At 38.3% G+C, this 15,350-nt stretch overlaps 3 protein-coding genes across 8 annotated transcripts in view; 2 read left to right on the top strand and 1 right to left on the bottom strand.

Annotated features, from left to right (window-relative positions):
- The first annotated feature begins 245 nt into the window (after positions 1-245).
- LOC128252638 (solute carrier family 35 member B1 homolog) lies at positions 246-1,802 on the top strand. The gene is made up of 3 exons (XM_052980530.1): positions 246-687; positions 741-1,202; positions 1,257-1,802. Exons 1-3 carry the CDS (start codon positions 483-485, stop codon positions 1,607-1,609), a joined length of 1,020 nt encoding a protein of 339 aa, XP_052836490.1. The 5' UTR covers positions 246-482; the 3' UTR covers positions 1,610-1,802.
- A 789-nt stretch (positions 1,803-2,591) lies between these two features.
- The window catches only part of LOC128252616 (5'-AMP-activated protein kinase subunit gamma-1), a 64,157-nt gene continuing 51,398 nt past the window's right edge, over positions 2,592-15,350 (top strand). Inside the window, exons 1-3 of one of the 6 annotated variants that reach the window (XM_052980494.1) lie at positions 2,592-2,775; positions 7,940-8,121; positions 8,514-8,668. In XM_052980494.1, the coding sequence (XP_052836454.1) occupies positions 7,977-8,121; positions 8,514-8,668 (300 nt within the window). In that variant the 5' untranslated portion in view covers positions 2,592-2,775; positions 7,940-7,976. Of the gene's footprint in view, positions 2,879-6,874; positions 7,008-7,939; positions 8,122-8,513; positions 8,669-9,749; positions 9,936-10,769; positions 10,981-15,350 lie in introns of those variants that run through there. The other 5 variants (XM_052980492.1, XM_052980493.1, XM_052980491.1 and 2 more) reach the window with 5 other exon arrangements.
- On the bottom strand, positions 12,489-14,417 carry LOC128252626 (insulin-like growth factor-binding protein complex acid labile subunit). Its single transcript, XM_052980516.1, has one exon. The coding sequence runs from the start codon at positions 14,206-14,208 to the stop codon at positions 12,556-12,558; it is 1,653 nt and encodes a 550-aa protein (XP_052836476.1). The 5' UTR covers positions 14,209-14,417; the 3' UTR covers positions 12,489-12,555.

The following is a 15,350-nucleotide window of genomic DNA, read 5'->3' as shown; positions in this document are numbered from 1 at the left end:
CCTTGCTTCAATTTGTCGATATAAGCTAAATGACTTATGGTCACACTGTTAAGCGTTCGCTGCCATTTACCACTAACAGTGTTGCCAACTAAAACTTTTAAAAAAGGCCAAATGTTAAAATTAGCTATTAATAGCCGTTTTTTAGAAAGTTTGGCTTAAAAAAAGGTAAAGTAAGCCTCTTTTTCGGAATAAGATTTTGGATTTTAGAATGACATTACATTTTAAAGTGTGGCTATATTTAATTTTGGGACCAAGAAAGATATGTACCACGAAAAATAAAGCCATCGTTCCCAAGCCCAATCTGGCTACAGCACAGCTAAATCGGCAACACTGACCACGTATTTGATTTGAGTATTTGATAGTCGCCAAATCACGGCACCTGCAGCCGCCCCCGGATAATGCCAACTGTTTAAGATCGTGCATTGAGTCCCGACCCAAACGAATCGCAAACGCTTGCTCCTAAAAACCGTCATCTGCCCGCCATGAACCTGCCGGAACGCAGCCGCTTTCTGATCTTTGCCGTGGGCATATTCGTCTGCTACTTCCTGTACGGGATTGTCCAAGAGAAGTTGACCCGGGGTCGCTATGGCGAAGAGGTCCAGCCGGATGGATCTGTGGGCGAACGCTTCACCTACGCATTGGCCCTAGTTTGGGTGCAGTGCCTCTGCAACTATGTGTTTGCCAAGGGTAAGGAATCACTGGGTTTTCCGGCGAATATTTACTAATCTTTGGTCTTCTAGTGCTCCTAACGGTGCGACCTCAGAAGGAGGACACCACAAACGTGGGTTCCTACGTGGCAAGTTCACTAACCTATCTGCTAGCCATGGTTTCCACCAATATGGCCATGCGCTGGGTTCCCTATCCCACTGCTGTGGTGGGAAAGTCCGCCAAGCCCATTCCTGTCATGATCCTGGGCGTGCTGATTGGCCGCAAGTCCTACAGTTGGACGCGCTATGCCTGTGTACTGACCATCGTCCTGGGCGTTATACTGTTTATGTACAAGGAGGGCAAGGTATCCAATTTACCGGCTGAGACTACGCTCTTGGGGGAGGTACTTCTCTTTCTGAGCCTCGCCATGGATGGCTTGACTGGAGCAGTGCAGGAACGCATCCGAGCGGCTAGTGCGCCATCGGGTCAGCAGATGATGAGGGCCATGAACTTCTGGAGCACTATAATGCTGGGCGTAGCCATGGTTTTCACAGGTGAGTACTTGGCAGTCTGACACTTGAATGGTTACACGGCTTTCCTTTCGACAGGTGAGGCTAAGGAGTTCCTGTACTTCACAATACGCCATCCTGAGTCCTGGACCCATTTGTCGCTGATTGCTGTGTGTGGCGTTCTTGGTCAGTTCTTCATTTTTCTGATGGTGGCCAAGTTTGGGCCACTGGCCTGCTCCGTGGTCACCACCACGCGCAAGTTCTTCACCGTCCTGTGTTCTGTGCTACTGTTTGGAAACGTCCTGATCGCCCGTCAGTGGCTTGGAGCTGTACTCGTGTTCGCCGCATTATTTGTGGACATGCTTTATGGCAAGAAGGCGCCAGTGCCGGCGGCCAAAAAGCCACCCGTCGAGGGAAAGCTGTCTGATGAGAAAAAGAAAATGCTTTCGTAGAATTTACTAGATGATTGCTTAGCATAATGTACATACACACACATTTAGAGAAGACAACGCTTTCGCCCCAGGCCAATGTGTCCCCACTTCCCGGAACTGCTAATCGTACAAAGGGTTTTAGCTATAGCGAACACATCATTCGATTTTGATCTGCAAACCATTTACAGTCGTTTTAAGTTAACTAAATTATTGATACCTACCTTTTATAATAGGAACAAATATTGTGCAAAAATTTACTTCGGACCGCAGGGTCATTTACATACAGGATCATTCATTTACTGCTACAATTAACAATTAAAACGAGCTCTTATTATTTTTTTGCTGTATTTAGTACAATCCTAAATTACAATTATTAAAAATAACCTCTAGAATGTTTTTACCTTGTAAAGGCAAATAATGTACTTATTAAATTTGTATAAAAAGTTTTGGTTCTCTTTTATGTAATTTTGAAATATTTAGCGCCCACTTAGAGTTGCCCCCTTCATGAATTTAAACGATATTCCCATTCAAAAGGAAAGTGCTACGAAACTTGGTTATTTCTAACTAATTATATATCCTTGTCGTTTCCAATTAGCATTTGTAATGAATTCGTTAATTTAAAAACGGAATATAACGAAAAATACGAGTACAAATTCCTGCTAGTATCGATAAGTTTCTCTAATTGGATGTAAACAATCGATAGAGGCATTTTAAAGTCTCTGGCAACTCTGGTTTATTGTCGTTGCCGTTGCAGATGGTCGAAATTTTCGGAATGTTTTTAAAATGCATAAATCGAGTATTCGCCATGGTTATTATACAATAAAATTAACGCGACGGAACGCGAAGTGCGGAAAATAAAATAATTTATGTGTTTAATTGTAAAACAGAAAACGATAAACGCGCAATTGATCGAGTATTGCAAAAAAGGATATCCCTGCAGTCGCGGGAAATGCAATAAAAATTGCAAAAAAGGGGAATAATTGCATAAATTGTTCGGTTTTTTAGTGGAACGAGAACGCTTAGGCTGTGTGATTAAAAATAATTTAAAAATTCGCTGCTCGTTTGCATAAATCAAATAAAATATTTTCTTATTGGATGAGTCGCTCTCTAGTTGTTGTTGCTGCTGCCGCCAGCTGTTTTGCCTGTATTTGTTTTTGCCCTGGTGACGTCCATGCGCGTATGTATGTGTGAGTGTCTTTAGTGCTTTGGCTTAATTTTAGCAACTAAATACGATCGAAAGTGAGAGGGGATTCTTGCGAGGCGAATAAAAGCAAAGACAAAGGCGGCAAAGTAAGTGAAATATATAAAATTTTAAAGACATAGCAAAATACGGGCGTTGTAAAAATTAAATCTGCTCACATTAGAGGAGAGAAAGACCCTAATACACACCCCCAATGTCGCTCGTTCTCATTCCCACTTTAGGGGGTGGCTTGTCATATGTACCGTTAACATTTTGCCGGTCATTCTTCTTCTTCCTGTTTGTTCTCTTGAAATAACGGTTAAGTAGAAGCCGGCAAAATGCATTATGTAAAATTTAAACTTTCGCCCTAATTTAATGTACTACTACCCACTTATCAGCGTGGCGTCAGACGGAATAATTGTGGAAAAGTGATTTATGCTTGCGATTTTCCGTCCCGCTCTTTGGCAGATAGTAAAATGGAGAGCCCCTTATCGCCCGCACAAGTTCAACAATAAAATAATGACTGTCGGGCAAAACAATGAGCACATGCATAAATAATACAGGCGAGCCACAGGCGCCAAATGCAACAACAAACACAAAAGTACGCAATTCAGATGCGACTTTCACACTGATAACGTCACAATAAAAGAGAGAGAGAGAGAGAGAGAGTGGTGTGCAAGGGAGACGCATAAAATTAGTATTTTTAAGTCTTTAGGCTATCTAAAGAGTATTCTTTGGCTGATGGTATCCAACATTAAAAGTTACGTGTGTCATATGATTAAAGTATTTTTGAAGTTTGAAAACTGCATTACAAAGTTCTTCTTTTATCAAGAATTGCCTTATACCCAACTGTAGTATACAATTATTACTTCGTATCTGTTTGTTAAAGGGGGCAGCTTATTGTTTGATCTTAAACAATTTTCTAAACTAGATTTTTGATTTTTTAAAAAATAATACACCCAATTAATTTAAAATAATCTTTAATTTAATTTTTTATAGTTATTGCTTCAATTTTGTTATATCAGTCAAATATCAGCTTAAAACTGACATCATATATGTACATACATATATACATAAGTCATGCCCATTGTTTTCAGTTCAACCAAGTTATTTAGAACCACAAAACACCAATATCGTTTAAACAGATATATTATTATTATAAGATATATTATTAAAAGTATGAAAAATATTAAAATAACATGTAACGAGATATTAAATCAGATGTTCATTGTTACTGATCCAAGAAAAGATAATCTGATCTGATGTTTAATAATACCACTTTTGGTGTGCTTTGATCAGTTAAATTTGTCTCAAAGGTTTTAGAAGTATACACACGACCCAGAATTGCGGGGAGCGCACTTGGATATATAGTCAATTACCATTAATTGCTAAAGCGTGATCTGCTTTCGTTTTTCTGAAACATTCCATAACAACAAAATCATTAAATCTTGTGAAAGAATGTCCTTTGAAATGCGTTTTCCACTGGCCTCCATCTTGACCCCTTGCGAACCCAATCACTCTTACTTTCGTCTCTCAGTCGTCACGACTCACCTGAGGCCAATAAACGCTTCTGACATTTTCGAAAATAAAAGCAAAGCGAATTTAGCGGGCAATAAAAAAAGCTTTTCGGCAACTATTTATATACACCCTTACGTTCCTGCATTTCATAATTCATTTGTCAAGTTCGTGTGTGCCCAACTGTCTGCCCGACAAACATCACTCAGCCCCAAAACCTACCACCCACCATCGCCCACTGCCCATGATGTCATCCTATGTGGGCCTTCAAGTCACATGTTTGGATGTGCGCCCAAAGGAAAAACAAAACAACAAAAATAGGGAAAATTTCCTTTGTACCGAGAAAAAGTTTAGACATTTCTTTTCTTCAGACGCAAATCGCGTAAAATTCTCCGCCAAGCGAAACGTGAAAATTGTTAGGATATGAGCTGTTGAAAAAAATGATATATGGCCGATCTAAGTATATGTACATATTTATGCACAGAAAGAAAAATATAACCCAAAAATTGTAAAATTTTGCATCTTATTATTTTCGAATTTTAATTAAGTTGTTACATTAAAAATGCCTATTAAAAAGTAATTATACTTTACTAATTATTTCAAAACTCAAAACTTAAATCATCAAAACATTTTTACCAGTGTAGTACCAATACAAAATATTAAAGTAAGTCTGCTCTTCGTCGATAATGTTTATAATTTCATTGACAGTATAATAAAGTTTTGTTTACTGTTTCTATTAGCCTTTGTTTTTGATTCACAAGCTCGTTGAGTTGCAAATCAATTTTAATTGATCAACCATCTTCTTTGTCAGAAAACAAAGAACCCTCTATTGACAGGGGCAAAGTGAGAAAAATTTTAAAATAAAAAATATAGATTATGTATGGTTAAGCTATGCCTTTATTAAGTGCTAACACAATAATTCCTGAACTGAGTTAAAATAATTTTATTTACATATATGATTTCTCAGATTTTTTTTTGAGATTATTATATTTTCTAATTACTTCTTATTAAAAATGCTGATTGGTATTTATTTTTTGGCATTCAAGGAGTATCTTTTCCAAAACATAATTTTATCAAATGGTCTTAAAGTGTTAGGAAGGCCTAAAAATCACGTCTTATGTTCTGAAAGTCTTTAAATTATCCGATTTTTAAGACCTTTAAATAGTTATTACTATTTATTAAGTCGTTTCTTTATATGTTTTTTTTTCTATCCCTGCCTGACCTTATGTTTCACATTCCTATGCAATTCCATGACAGAAATGGTTTCTCAGAGCCTTATTTCATCACATCGGCACAATGTGCAGATGAGTCACTGAGTGATTTTGTTTCTTTTTGTACTTTTTTAATTCCGAATCCTCCGCCCACACTATTCCATATGTTTTCAGTTACCAGTTATGCACCACATCCCTTCCAATTTTTTTTAGGGGGGTGCGCTCACGTGTTTGGCTAACAGCTGATTTTGAGCTTTCTCTTGTGGCGTATACGCAATTTCTGGTTCGTTCTACGGGTTGAAGGCAACAGCCAGATGCCAATTTCTCTCTTTCTTATGCATTTTCTCTCGTTATACCCGGTAATCAAATAGTTCGAGGGTATATTCTATTTGCGCATCTGATTGAGACATGATTATCTACAGTAATGTCTAATCCACAAGAAACGTTTTGGGACTTATCACTAGATGCGATTATTATTATATTATATTTAATGTAATTAAAACTAACCGTATTTAAATAGATTTTTAAGATAAGAAATCTCATTAAATCAGTAAAAACCCTACACTAACTTAAATTTATTTAATGTTTAGATATATAATAGAATTTAATGTATTTTAAATATAAAGCAAAACTTCTAATGATCTGATTTTTGCTGATAATTTCTTTTTTGTAAGTCACCCATGAAAACGCCTTGAAGATATGCAACAATTTTATAAAGTATCAAATGGTCGGGTCGTTCGGTTTTGTGCAACCATTTTATGAATTAAATATAATGCAGCTCTCTCTCGCTGCCGCTCTCTTTCAAACAAATTTAGCATGGTGAATTTTTTTGTTTCAAAAAGTAAACGAACCTACTCTCTCATTGCATTTCGGCTACTCGTTTATGGCTCTTTCTCACTTTGGCTTCGGTATCGGTTTATTTTGGTGCTGCATTCATTTTGGCCGCGTTTCGTTTTCGCTTTCGGGCCCTGTTTGTTGTTGTTTCGCCAATTTCGTTTTTGGCAGTTGCATAAAATAAAACAAATGCGAAATAAATTCCGCAGCAGCTAGCTCTCTCACAATGTGCTCTCTTTGTTTTTATTATTCCAAGTGCTCAGTCGAGAAGTGTTTGCTGCGCGTTCTAAATGTTATTTTTTTATTTTTGTATTTTAGTGTTTCGGTGTTAATTTGCCAGGCACTAAAAGAGCCGCAAAAAATCAATAAAATAGTATAAAACAATTCGGAGCACGCAGAGCCATGCTTAAGTCAATAACTGACCAGACCATCTGTATATATGACGTATGAGTGATATATACCATTCGCATGTTTGGTTGTGCGTGTTATGCAAACGTTTTTTAGTCGAAACCGTTGAAAATCAAGTGAAAAAATCAAAATCTTAACAAATAAAAAGTGTATAAAAGTAATAATTATATGATACAAATGGCACACTTTAACTTTAATTATTTCTAACCAACAACATTAAAGCTCTTCAATTGCTTGAAAAAAAAACAATTGATATATAATTTCAGAGTAGGTAAATAAACTTTTTAAATCATTGAAAGTTTTTTTTATTTAAGTCGAGATTGAATTAATAAAATACTTGCGAAAATATTGTTTAAACATCACAGGTAACCGACACTAGAATGCTAAATACTTTGTATATTCTCTTATAGAAAAAACCCATATACCTTTTAAGTTCATCCATTCGTACACATGTACATATAGATCTTTAGTTTCCCAATTCTCTGTCTAACTTTGGCGGCATCACAAAATTCCACGTTGATATTTGAAATTACTGACATAAATGTTGTAAACAAATTTATTTCTATTTAAATTGGTCACAATTTCAATTAAGGAACCAAAAACAAACGATAAAAGTTATATGAAAATTTCGGCTAGCGTTTCTATATGTTAGTAGACAATCACGGAAAAATATCACACATACGTCGCATTGTCGCGTGGCGCGCAGACAGCTGTTTTACCCACCCCCCGTACCTAGATCTTTCTGCAGTTGAATGACTTGGATGGCACACTTTGAAAGCATTCGCTTGAGCACTTTTCAAGATTTTCAATTATGAGTTCGACCGAGAGAGAGTGTGTCCACTGTGTGTACTATGTAGTCTGCTTTGGGGCGCCAAGAAAGCTTAAATAAACTCGCGTGCAATGAGCCCGTTAAGCCAACTCTCCGACTGCCTCTGACCATTGCACATTGGGCTAAAAGTTCCAAAAACCGCCAGTAAAGAAACATTACTGTTTGCATGTACTAGAATTATACAACAAATCATACAGATAGGGTTCTATATTGTGGATTATCGATCAGATATACTTTATCAATATGCTTCTGTATTGAAATTCTGGAAAAATTGATTGTTAAACAAAAGTTTGTCTTAATACCAAAATAAATCTGGCCCAGTGTAAGCTGTATATTGATTTTGGCTAACACCCTTTTCTCACTCTTCATTGCAGTTTTTGCTGAGGCAGACGAGGAAGCAGCAGAAACAGGATGCAAAGCAGTGCTGGCGGGGCGGCAGGCGGTGGCAACTATGAGGACGTGGCCGCCGCTCGCCGTGGCCGCTTCCGCGTCACCTCTTCCACACCACAAGGTCCGCCAGAAACAACGCTTGGCCGCTTCCGTCTCATGCCCACATGTAAGTCGATGCAACTTTTATGATTTTTTGTAATCTTAATGTTAAAAGGGTGTCGTAGACAACCGACTACAATCTTCGCGTTTTTTCACTCGCTTATCATGCACAAAATTAAAGAAGTAAGCTTATACGCACTGCTTACTCTTTTAATTTACAAGCAGCTCGTAAAGTCAATGTCCAAATTAACTTTTTTTTTTACCTTGTTTCTTGAAAGTATTTGCAAAACAATGTAGCAGTTTGAATTTTGAGTCCGATATTATGCATACATGTTCACTTAAATGTATTTTGATTTAATTTAATTGTGTATACAAACCTTGTATTTGGAACCCTGTGGTCGAGGTGCTCGACTGCAAATAATTGGTGCTAATTGGTGACATTTTTTTAATCTGTTGCAGCCAATTATGGCGCCATTTCGCCCATCCTCCAGCGGGGTCGATTCGCCGTGATTCCCGAAGAGCCCCAAGCTGGCTCCCCCGCATTGGGAACTCCGCCTCCAGGCGGCCGAACAGCACGTTCTCCATCGCCCGAGTGGGATTTCGACATTGAGCAGGTGAGTGCCGATTTTATATTATTAAAGGCAAAGGCTAGGAAAGTACCATTTGATATACATAATTTCATATGCCAAAGAGTACTCACTGTTTAATTGTTATAATATCCTATCCTTGGGCATTGGTAACCATGGATTTGTTAAAGATATTAAGGATTGAGTGATTTTGATGGTCATGGTGGAAGTGGGAAACCCAGTGGCTCTGGTTTCGCCTACTTTGCTGTTTTTGGTGTCGTTATTGTGTTCCTTGGTGGCATCAGTGCATTGCGCCATTTTTATTGATTCGCAGGCTGAACTGAAGTTGCTAACGAGTTTTTGGTGGGCCCTCCAATTGTGAACGGCATGCCAAGGCAACTTATTCAGATTATTTATGGGTCATACTTTTATCATTGTAATGGAATTATAACAATTGTTAGTATTACTGTTTTTCGTGTATATTTTTTGCTTTTAAAAGACTATAGACTAAAGACTAAAATTAAGGAAATTATTACCTACAAAATGGTTTTACTTATTCTTTAATATTCGATAAATGTTATATTTTAAAAAAATCGTCAAGCTTGCTAAAGTTCTCTTTGTTGAATACTTAATGTATTTTTAGTTACAGTTCAAGCCTAACAGTTTTTTTCAATTAAAACTGTTTATACCTAGCGGGGTTCGCCTCCACACTCGGCTGACATGTTAGCAGAGACACCATCCACGCCCGCGCTGCCACCTATTGTGACGGTTAAAATACTAAAAACTAAAGTTGAAAAAGACTAAAACAACGTTGCAGCTGCGGTCACTCTTTTACCAACAAGAGTATTCGAAGGCGGACATTATATGTGTGTCATCGATGTTTAATATTAAATTTAAAACGGCTATATTTCTTAAGCCGATTCAAGTTCTGAACATTCGTATAAAATAAAAATGTTAAATAATGAGTGCAGTATAGCTGAGGCAAAAAATTTTTGTGCTTGAAATGGAGTGCTATTTTTCAGTATGACCACAGTAATGTTAACAATTATTAAAGATGGATAAACAACACCCTGCCAAACATCGATAAGACCGATTTTTTGAAATCATTAATGGTATCGATGCTGGCATCGACATTTTCCCACCTCTAGAGTTTTGTTTTGTCGGTTATGTTGTTGCCAGTCTTCGTTTCTCGCTCAACAATTTTTTCGCCTGCGCCTGGAATATAAACTCGCGATCAGTGCGTGTAATTGTGTCAGCAGTTTTTAATGCAATGTAAAATATTCTCGATGTGAACGCAGGATAGCCTATCGGACAAGTGGGTGCTTAAGAATAATACTGTTACGATTTGAGCTGCTTACAAAGCTTTTAATTGTGCGCGAATGGATTGCAGAAATTTCTGCGACAAGAGCAACAAAAACAACACGATAAAACAATCGATCTTTGTTAATGCGAGTGCGCAAAAAAATGTTACAAAACTTCATTGTTTCATAAATGAAAGCCTTAATCTTTTTTGCTACTTCTGGATGTACATATAAAAAATCAATAATCCGCGATCAGCTGTTACGCACACAAACAAACACATGGCGTCGCCTGCTGGAAATTTTCCACGAACAAATACTTTTATTTACCCCAATCGTTTGTCCTTTTTTTATTATTGATTCTAGTTGTTTTTCTTGTAACAATAGAATAGGTTCTTAATAAAAATACAATAAAATCAAATCAATGATCGAGAGAGTGACGTATCCAGCAGAGAATGTCCAACATCCTGCTCTTCTCCTCTTCCCCTTTCAATTGTCCGATCAGCTTTGGTGCGTGTTCCAATTGGAAAGTCGAGTCCAAAGTGGAATAGCGCGCCTGAATAATTTTTCTTTTTTTCTCTCTATTGCGCTCGCGAATTCTTTTTTATTTTAATCGATTTGGTTTTTGTTGCTGCTGTTTTCGTGTTTGTGATTTATTTGGTGTTGAACAAAATGGCTGATAATTAGCCGAGTGAAATGAGTGTAATCTAATCTGAAAAGTCAACACCTCCAAAGTGTTTGGACATCCAGCGAAAATAGTTATTATAATTTCGCTCTAATCTCTTTCTATATAAAATGCCAACACAGCCTGCTAATTCGTTACGTTGCTTCTTATTTACAATATTTTTTAGCGCAGCTAAATGCCTAATCGCGAAATTGTTTACAAAAGTTTTGTTTTTTACCCGTTCATGTGTCCGTGAACGTGAATGTGGATGTGAATGAGTATGTGTTTATGTGTCCGTGAGCGTGTTAAATTAATTTTTTTACCAAAGAATCGGCAGCGATCGCGATTCTGCAATCCAATCAACAATACATTCAGTCACTGATTAATAAACACAAAAGGTGAGTGCCATTTTCTCGTTTCTAATTGCCAAAATTAGATTTATTTCTCTGCCTTAACATTTGTTTTGTGTTGATATGAGCGCGTGACGTTTATTTTTTCCCCGTTTCTTCTTCTTCGTTTTGTATTTGTGACTAAGTTGAGTGGGTGGGAATTTCCCCAGTTTTGGCCACTTTGGAAAATTACGCGAAATGAGGACCATTCTGTCTTGTTCTTTTTTAGATCTTCTTGGTATTTGGATTTCGACTGCTCTTGTTTTTTTTAACATATATTTTTTTTAGTTGTAGTATTTATCAAAACATTTTTTTTTTCTAAAAACATATTTTTGTTTTTCAAAAAAAAATATATATATAATTTGGGGAATATTATTAAAAATAAATATGAAACACTCAATAAAAACGATCTTTTCAAATAATCATTAAGGGTTGTCAATTACTTATCTTATCATGTTACTATCTTTTTGGCATTGGCTAACTGAGCGAATTCCCAGAATTGGAAGAGATCTACCTAAAGTTAACAGGTAGGAAATTCCGAACTTTGATCTGCGGATATACCTACTAAAACCGCAAAGCATGGTAATATTGAATGTTCGCACTTACAGTTGCCCGATCGGCACGAGTTGTGTGCCAATTACTGTTAAAAAAAATTGCACTGCCAATATACACAAACTTTATTCGATATTCGTGTACAAATGAATATATCTGTATATTTATTCCTAATCGCATGCACACGATACTATGGATCAGCAGTTCGCCCAGTGATCGTCATGTTCCGTGGGATTGGGTTTGTTTCGCTTCCTTTCCAAGTGGCTGCATTGAAATAGAAACTGTTTGTTTATCTTAGCAATTAGTTAGCCATAAATTGTGAGCGAACGAATCCGAGGAATAAAGCATAAATAATTCGAACTGTTGGTATAGCAGAGCACAATTGTAGGCAAGCGAAAAATTATTGAATTTTCAAACCAATTCCATCGAATTGAATATTGTTGTTTGCTTTCGAGAAGTATTTGTTTTGTAATTGACTACGTCTATTTTCCAATTACGCAAGTTTTTTGAGCCCCTCATTTATTTGTTGTTCCCCTAGTTTTTCCTTTTATTTTTTGTTTGTTTGTTTGCCCGAGTTGAATGAACCTCTTTCAATATCTCTCAGAAAGAGAACACAAAGCCCCGACTTTGCTTCGCTCGAAAATCAATATTTTTGTATAAATATTATGCCAAGTATACGACACACCGACAAAAAAATATTTACCAGATGTGCTCATGTTGCAAATTGCATTGGTTTTGTGGGTTGGGGATGGAAAAACCATTGAGATTTAGGGCATGGACAGCAAAAATTGGTTTTTAAGATAAAAGTCTTTGTGAACGTAACGAAACCATGGTGAAAACCGAAAGATACATCTGAAGAATTTAAGTAATTTAAAAAATCCTTACATTTTCTTTGACGAAATTGAAAATCTTAAATCTTTTTTTCATAAACACGGCGTTACAAAGATAGGAAAGAAACAACCGAGTATTATTTTTAAAATTTACTGATCACATGAAAAAGACAATAAATTTTAACCAAACATAAGAAATGGCTTAGACTGACAAGGTGACCTGACTCCAAACAGTTTTGTTAAGTACTTCGAAGGCCTGCATCTGCTCATTCAGTTTGCCGAGTTGACTGAGCACCAGATCGAACTTGCTCTCAAAGTGCTGCACCACCGTTTTCAGTTCCTGACGCAGTTTTTCCACTTCTTGGGGATCAGCAGGGGAATAACTAAGCTTTGGTGAGGACTCCACACTGGCCGACATGTCCGAGGAGGAGTCTAGTGGCTCCTTCTCAGACATGCGATACATGCAGGCTATGCCCCGAATGTACTCCCCCGGATAATTCAGATCGTATTCGTCCGCGGTAAAGGTAATGCCATTGGGGCGGATGACCACGTCCATTAGGGTTCTCAGACTAAAGCAATTCCAGTTGTTGCCGTGTATAAAGAAGTGAGTTAGCTGCGAGAGTGTGGAAAAAGCGGAGGTATCGATATCGGTGAGATTATTGCCGGAAATGTCCAGATTTCGCAGGTTTTGCATTCCCTGCAAAGCCCCCAGCGGCAGCTCCACTTGTCCAGTGTTTCGCAGCACCAACATCTCCAGGTGCGGCGTTTGCCAGCCTTCGGGCAATTGCCCAAGATGCGGATTATCGGCCACGTCCAGGTGCCGCAGCCTGGGCACCCGGCTCAACGAGGCCAACTGAGTCAGCGAATTGTTGCGCAGCACCAAATGCTCTAGGGCCTCCGAGGCGGGAAAGTACAGCTCCCGCACGCGATTATCGCTCAGATCGACATTCGTCACCGAGCCGTACAAGTTGACACGGTCCAGCGAACAATTGCGAACGGTCAGGTTGGTGGCATTAATATTCAGCAGCAGCACAGCCAGCTGCGGGTTATGCGACAGATCTACGTACTGCAACTGATGATCACGCCCCTTGGACCGAAAGGCATACTCCTCCACCTCCCGAAGTCGGTTGTTCTGGAGGGCAACTGATAAAAGTCCCGGATTTTGGGCAAACAAATCGCTCTCAATGGTGGTCAGTTGGTTATTGGCCAAGCCCACATGCCGCAGACTCTTCAGTTCGGAAAATATATCCCTCGGCAGATCCTCCAAGTAATTGTCCGTTAGGTCAAGATACTGCAACTTTTTCAGATTCTCAAAGGCACCTTCTTGCACTTTGCTTAGTTTGTTGCGATTCAGGAAGAGGAACTGCAGGTTGCCTGCTCCCCTAAAAGTGCTAGTGGGCAGATCCTCGAGTTTATTGTCGGATAGCAGAAGGATCACCAACTTGTCGGCACCAATGGCGAAGTTTTCCCAGTAGATGTATCGGATGCTACACACTCGCATGTCCAACTCAGTCACCTCCAGTGTGTAGAAAAGTCGCAGGGGAAAGTTCGTGAACGTGCAGTTCTCAAAGATCAGTGTTCTGGAGGGCTCTTCGTCGCCCACCTCATAGGTGGTGCCATCCTCAGCAATCCGCACCTCTGTGGGCAAATCAAACGTAGCCTTTTCATCCTCACTGTCGAAGTTGAAACCACTGCAACGGGTCACCGCGCCCTCGGATTGGCAATTGCCCTCCAGACTGGACACCAGCACGATTCTCGATGAAGTGTCCTTATCCTCGGCGACAACGACTACGACGGCCGCCAACGAGATCAGCAAACAGATCCAGAGCAACAGCAAACAATTCCGGACGTACATTGTTCAACAGTGCTCAACGTTTCACGTTCGACCCGAAACTGATTCCAAACGATGACCGCCAAACGCCTCGCCAGATAAGCCCCTCCTATAATGCTCAAATAATGATCATCAGTTCTATATAATTTTCATTCTATTCATGGTGTTTTGATTTTGCAAAAAAAAAAAAATGTTTTATATATAACTAGTACAGTTCGTTGCGGGATTTTAGTTCGATGCTTTTTTTTTGCAAAGTTGATGATAACTATTTCCCTAAAACAGTTTTTTAATAGGTAAATCTGAATCATAATCATAATCAGCTTTAAAAATCGTTTTCATTGTTAAGCCCGTTATTAATTGTACAATTATTGGTTTAACAAGTTTAATATTAACAACTTATTCTTCCCAATGGGAAAGGAAAGAATGCGAATAATGTCTAGTACTGTATGTGGAAGCAAAAAAAAAAATCAGATTTATTTAGCTGTCATCATTATTTTGACATATGTTTGTGGTTTCCCATTTATTATTCATTATTTTTCGCTGCTCTGTGAAGTTCCCGCTCTGTTGCCTCCATTCAGCGATCTGCCGAGACCTACAAAATTCGAACAATGTTTTGTTCCATTTCTGCTCAACAGTTACAGCCAGTCCCTGTGTTCCCTTATCATGAAGTGTTTACTCAGCGATTTGCTGAACAAAAGGTGGAAATCTCTTGGCTGCTGATAATGGACATAAGGCCAGACACTTGCCCAGTCTTGGCCATTGCAATACACCCTTATGTAAGTGTGTACACACGTTGGCTCAATGGCTTTTCCCATTTAATTAAGTGGAAAATATATATTTTTTACTACACATAACCCATTTCAGAATTTTGTTGATCGTAAAAGTCATTTGTATTGCCATGGGCTATATTTTTGTTTGAATATACCATTTTACTGATTGCTGGCCGAATAACTCATAATTTATCAATGCAAAGATTTTTGTTTTTGTGGAGGGCATTCGGGATTCGGTTCGATAAGGGTACTGGTACTTCCGTTAACTGACTTCATGCTTTGTTTGCCGTTTTGTTTTATTTATATATAAACGTTTGGCATGGACTCAACAACTATTAGCAAGAATGTATGCCACCTTTTGCGCATCTTTTACACGAAAACACTCATAAACTAAAT

The sequence above is a fragment of the Drosophila gunungcola genome, chromosome 3R (genome assembly GCF_025200985.1).
Source record: "Drosophila gunungcola strain Sukarami chromosome 3R, Dgunungcola_SK_2, whole genome shotgun sequence".
Classification (NCBI taxonomy): Eukaryota; Metazoa; Arthropoda; class Insecta; order Diptera; family Drosophilidae; genus Drosophila; species Drosophila gunungcola.
The sequence above is the reverse complement of the archived record's forward strand: the minus strand, read 5'-3'. Positions and strand labels throughout refer to the sequence as shown.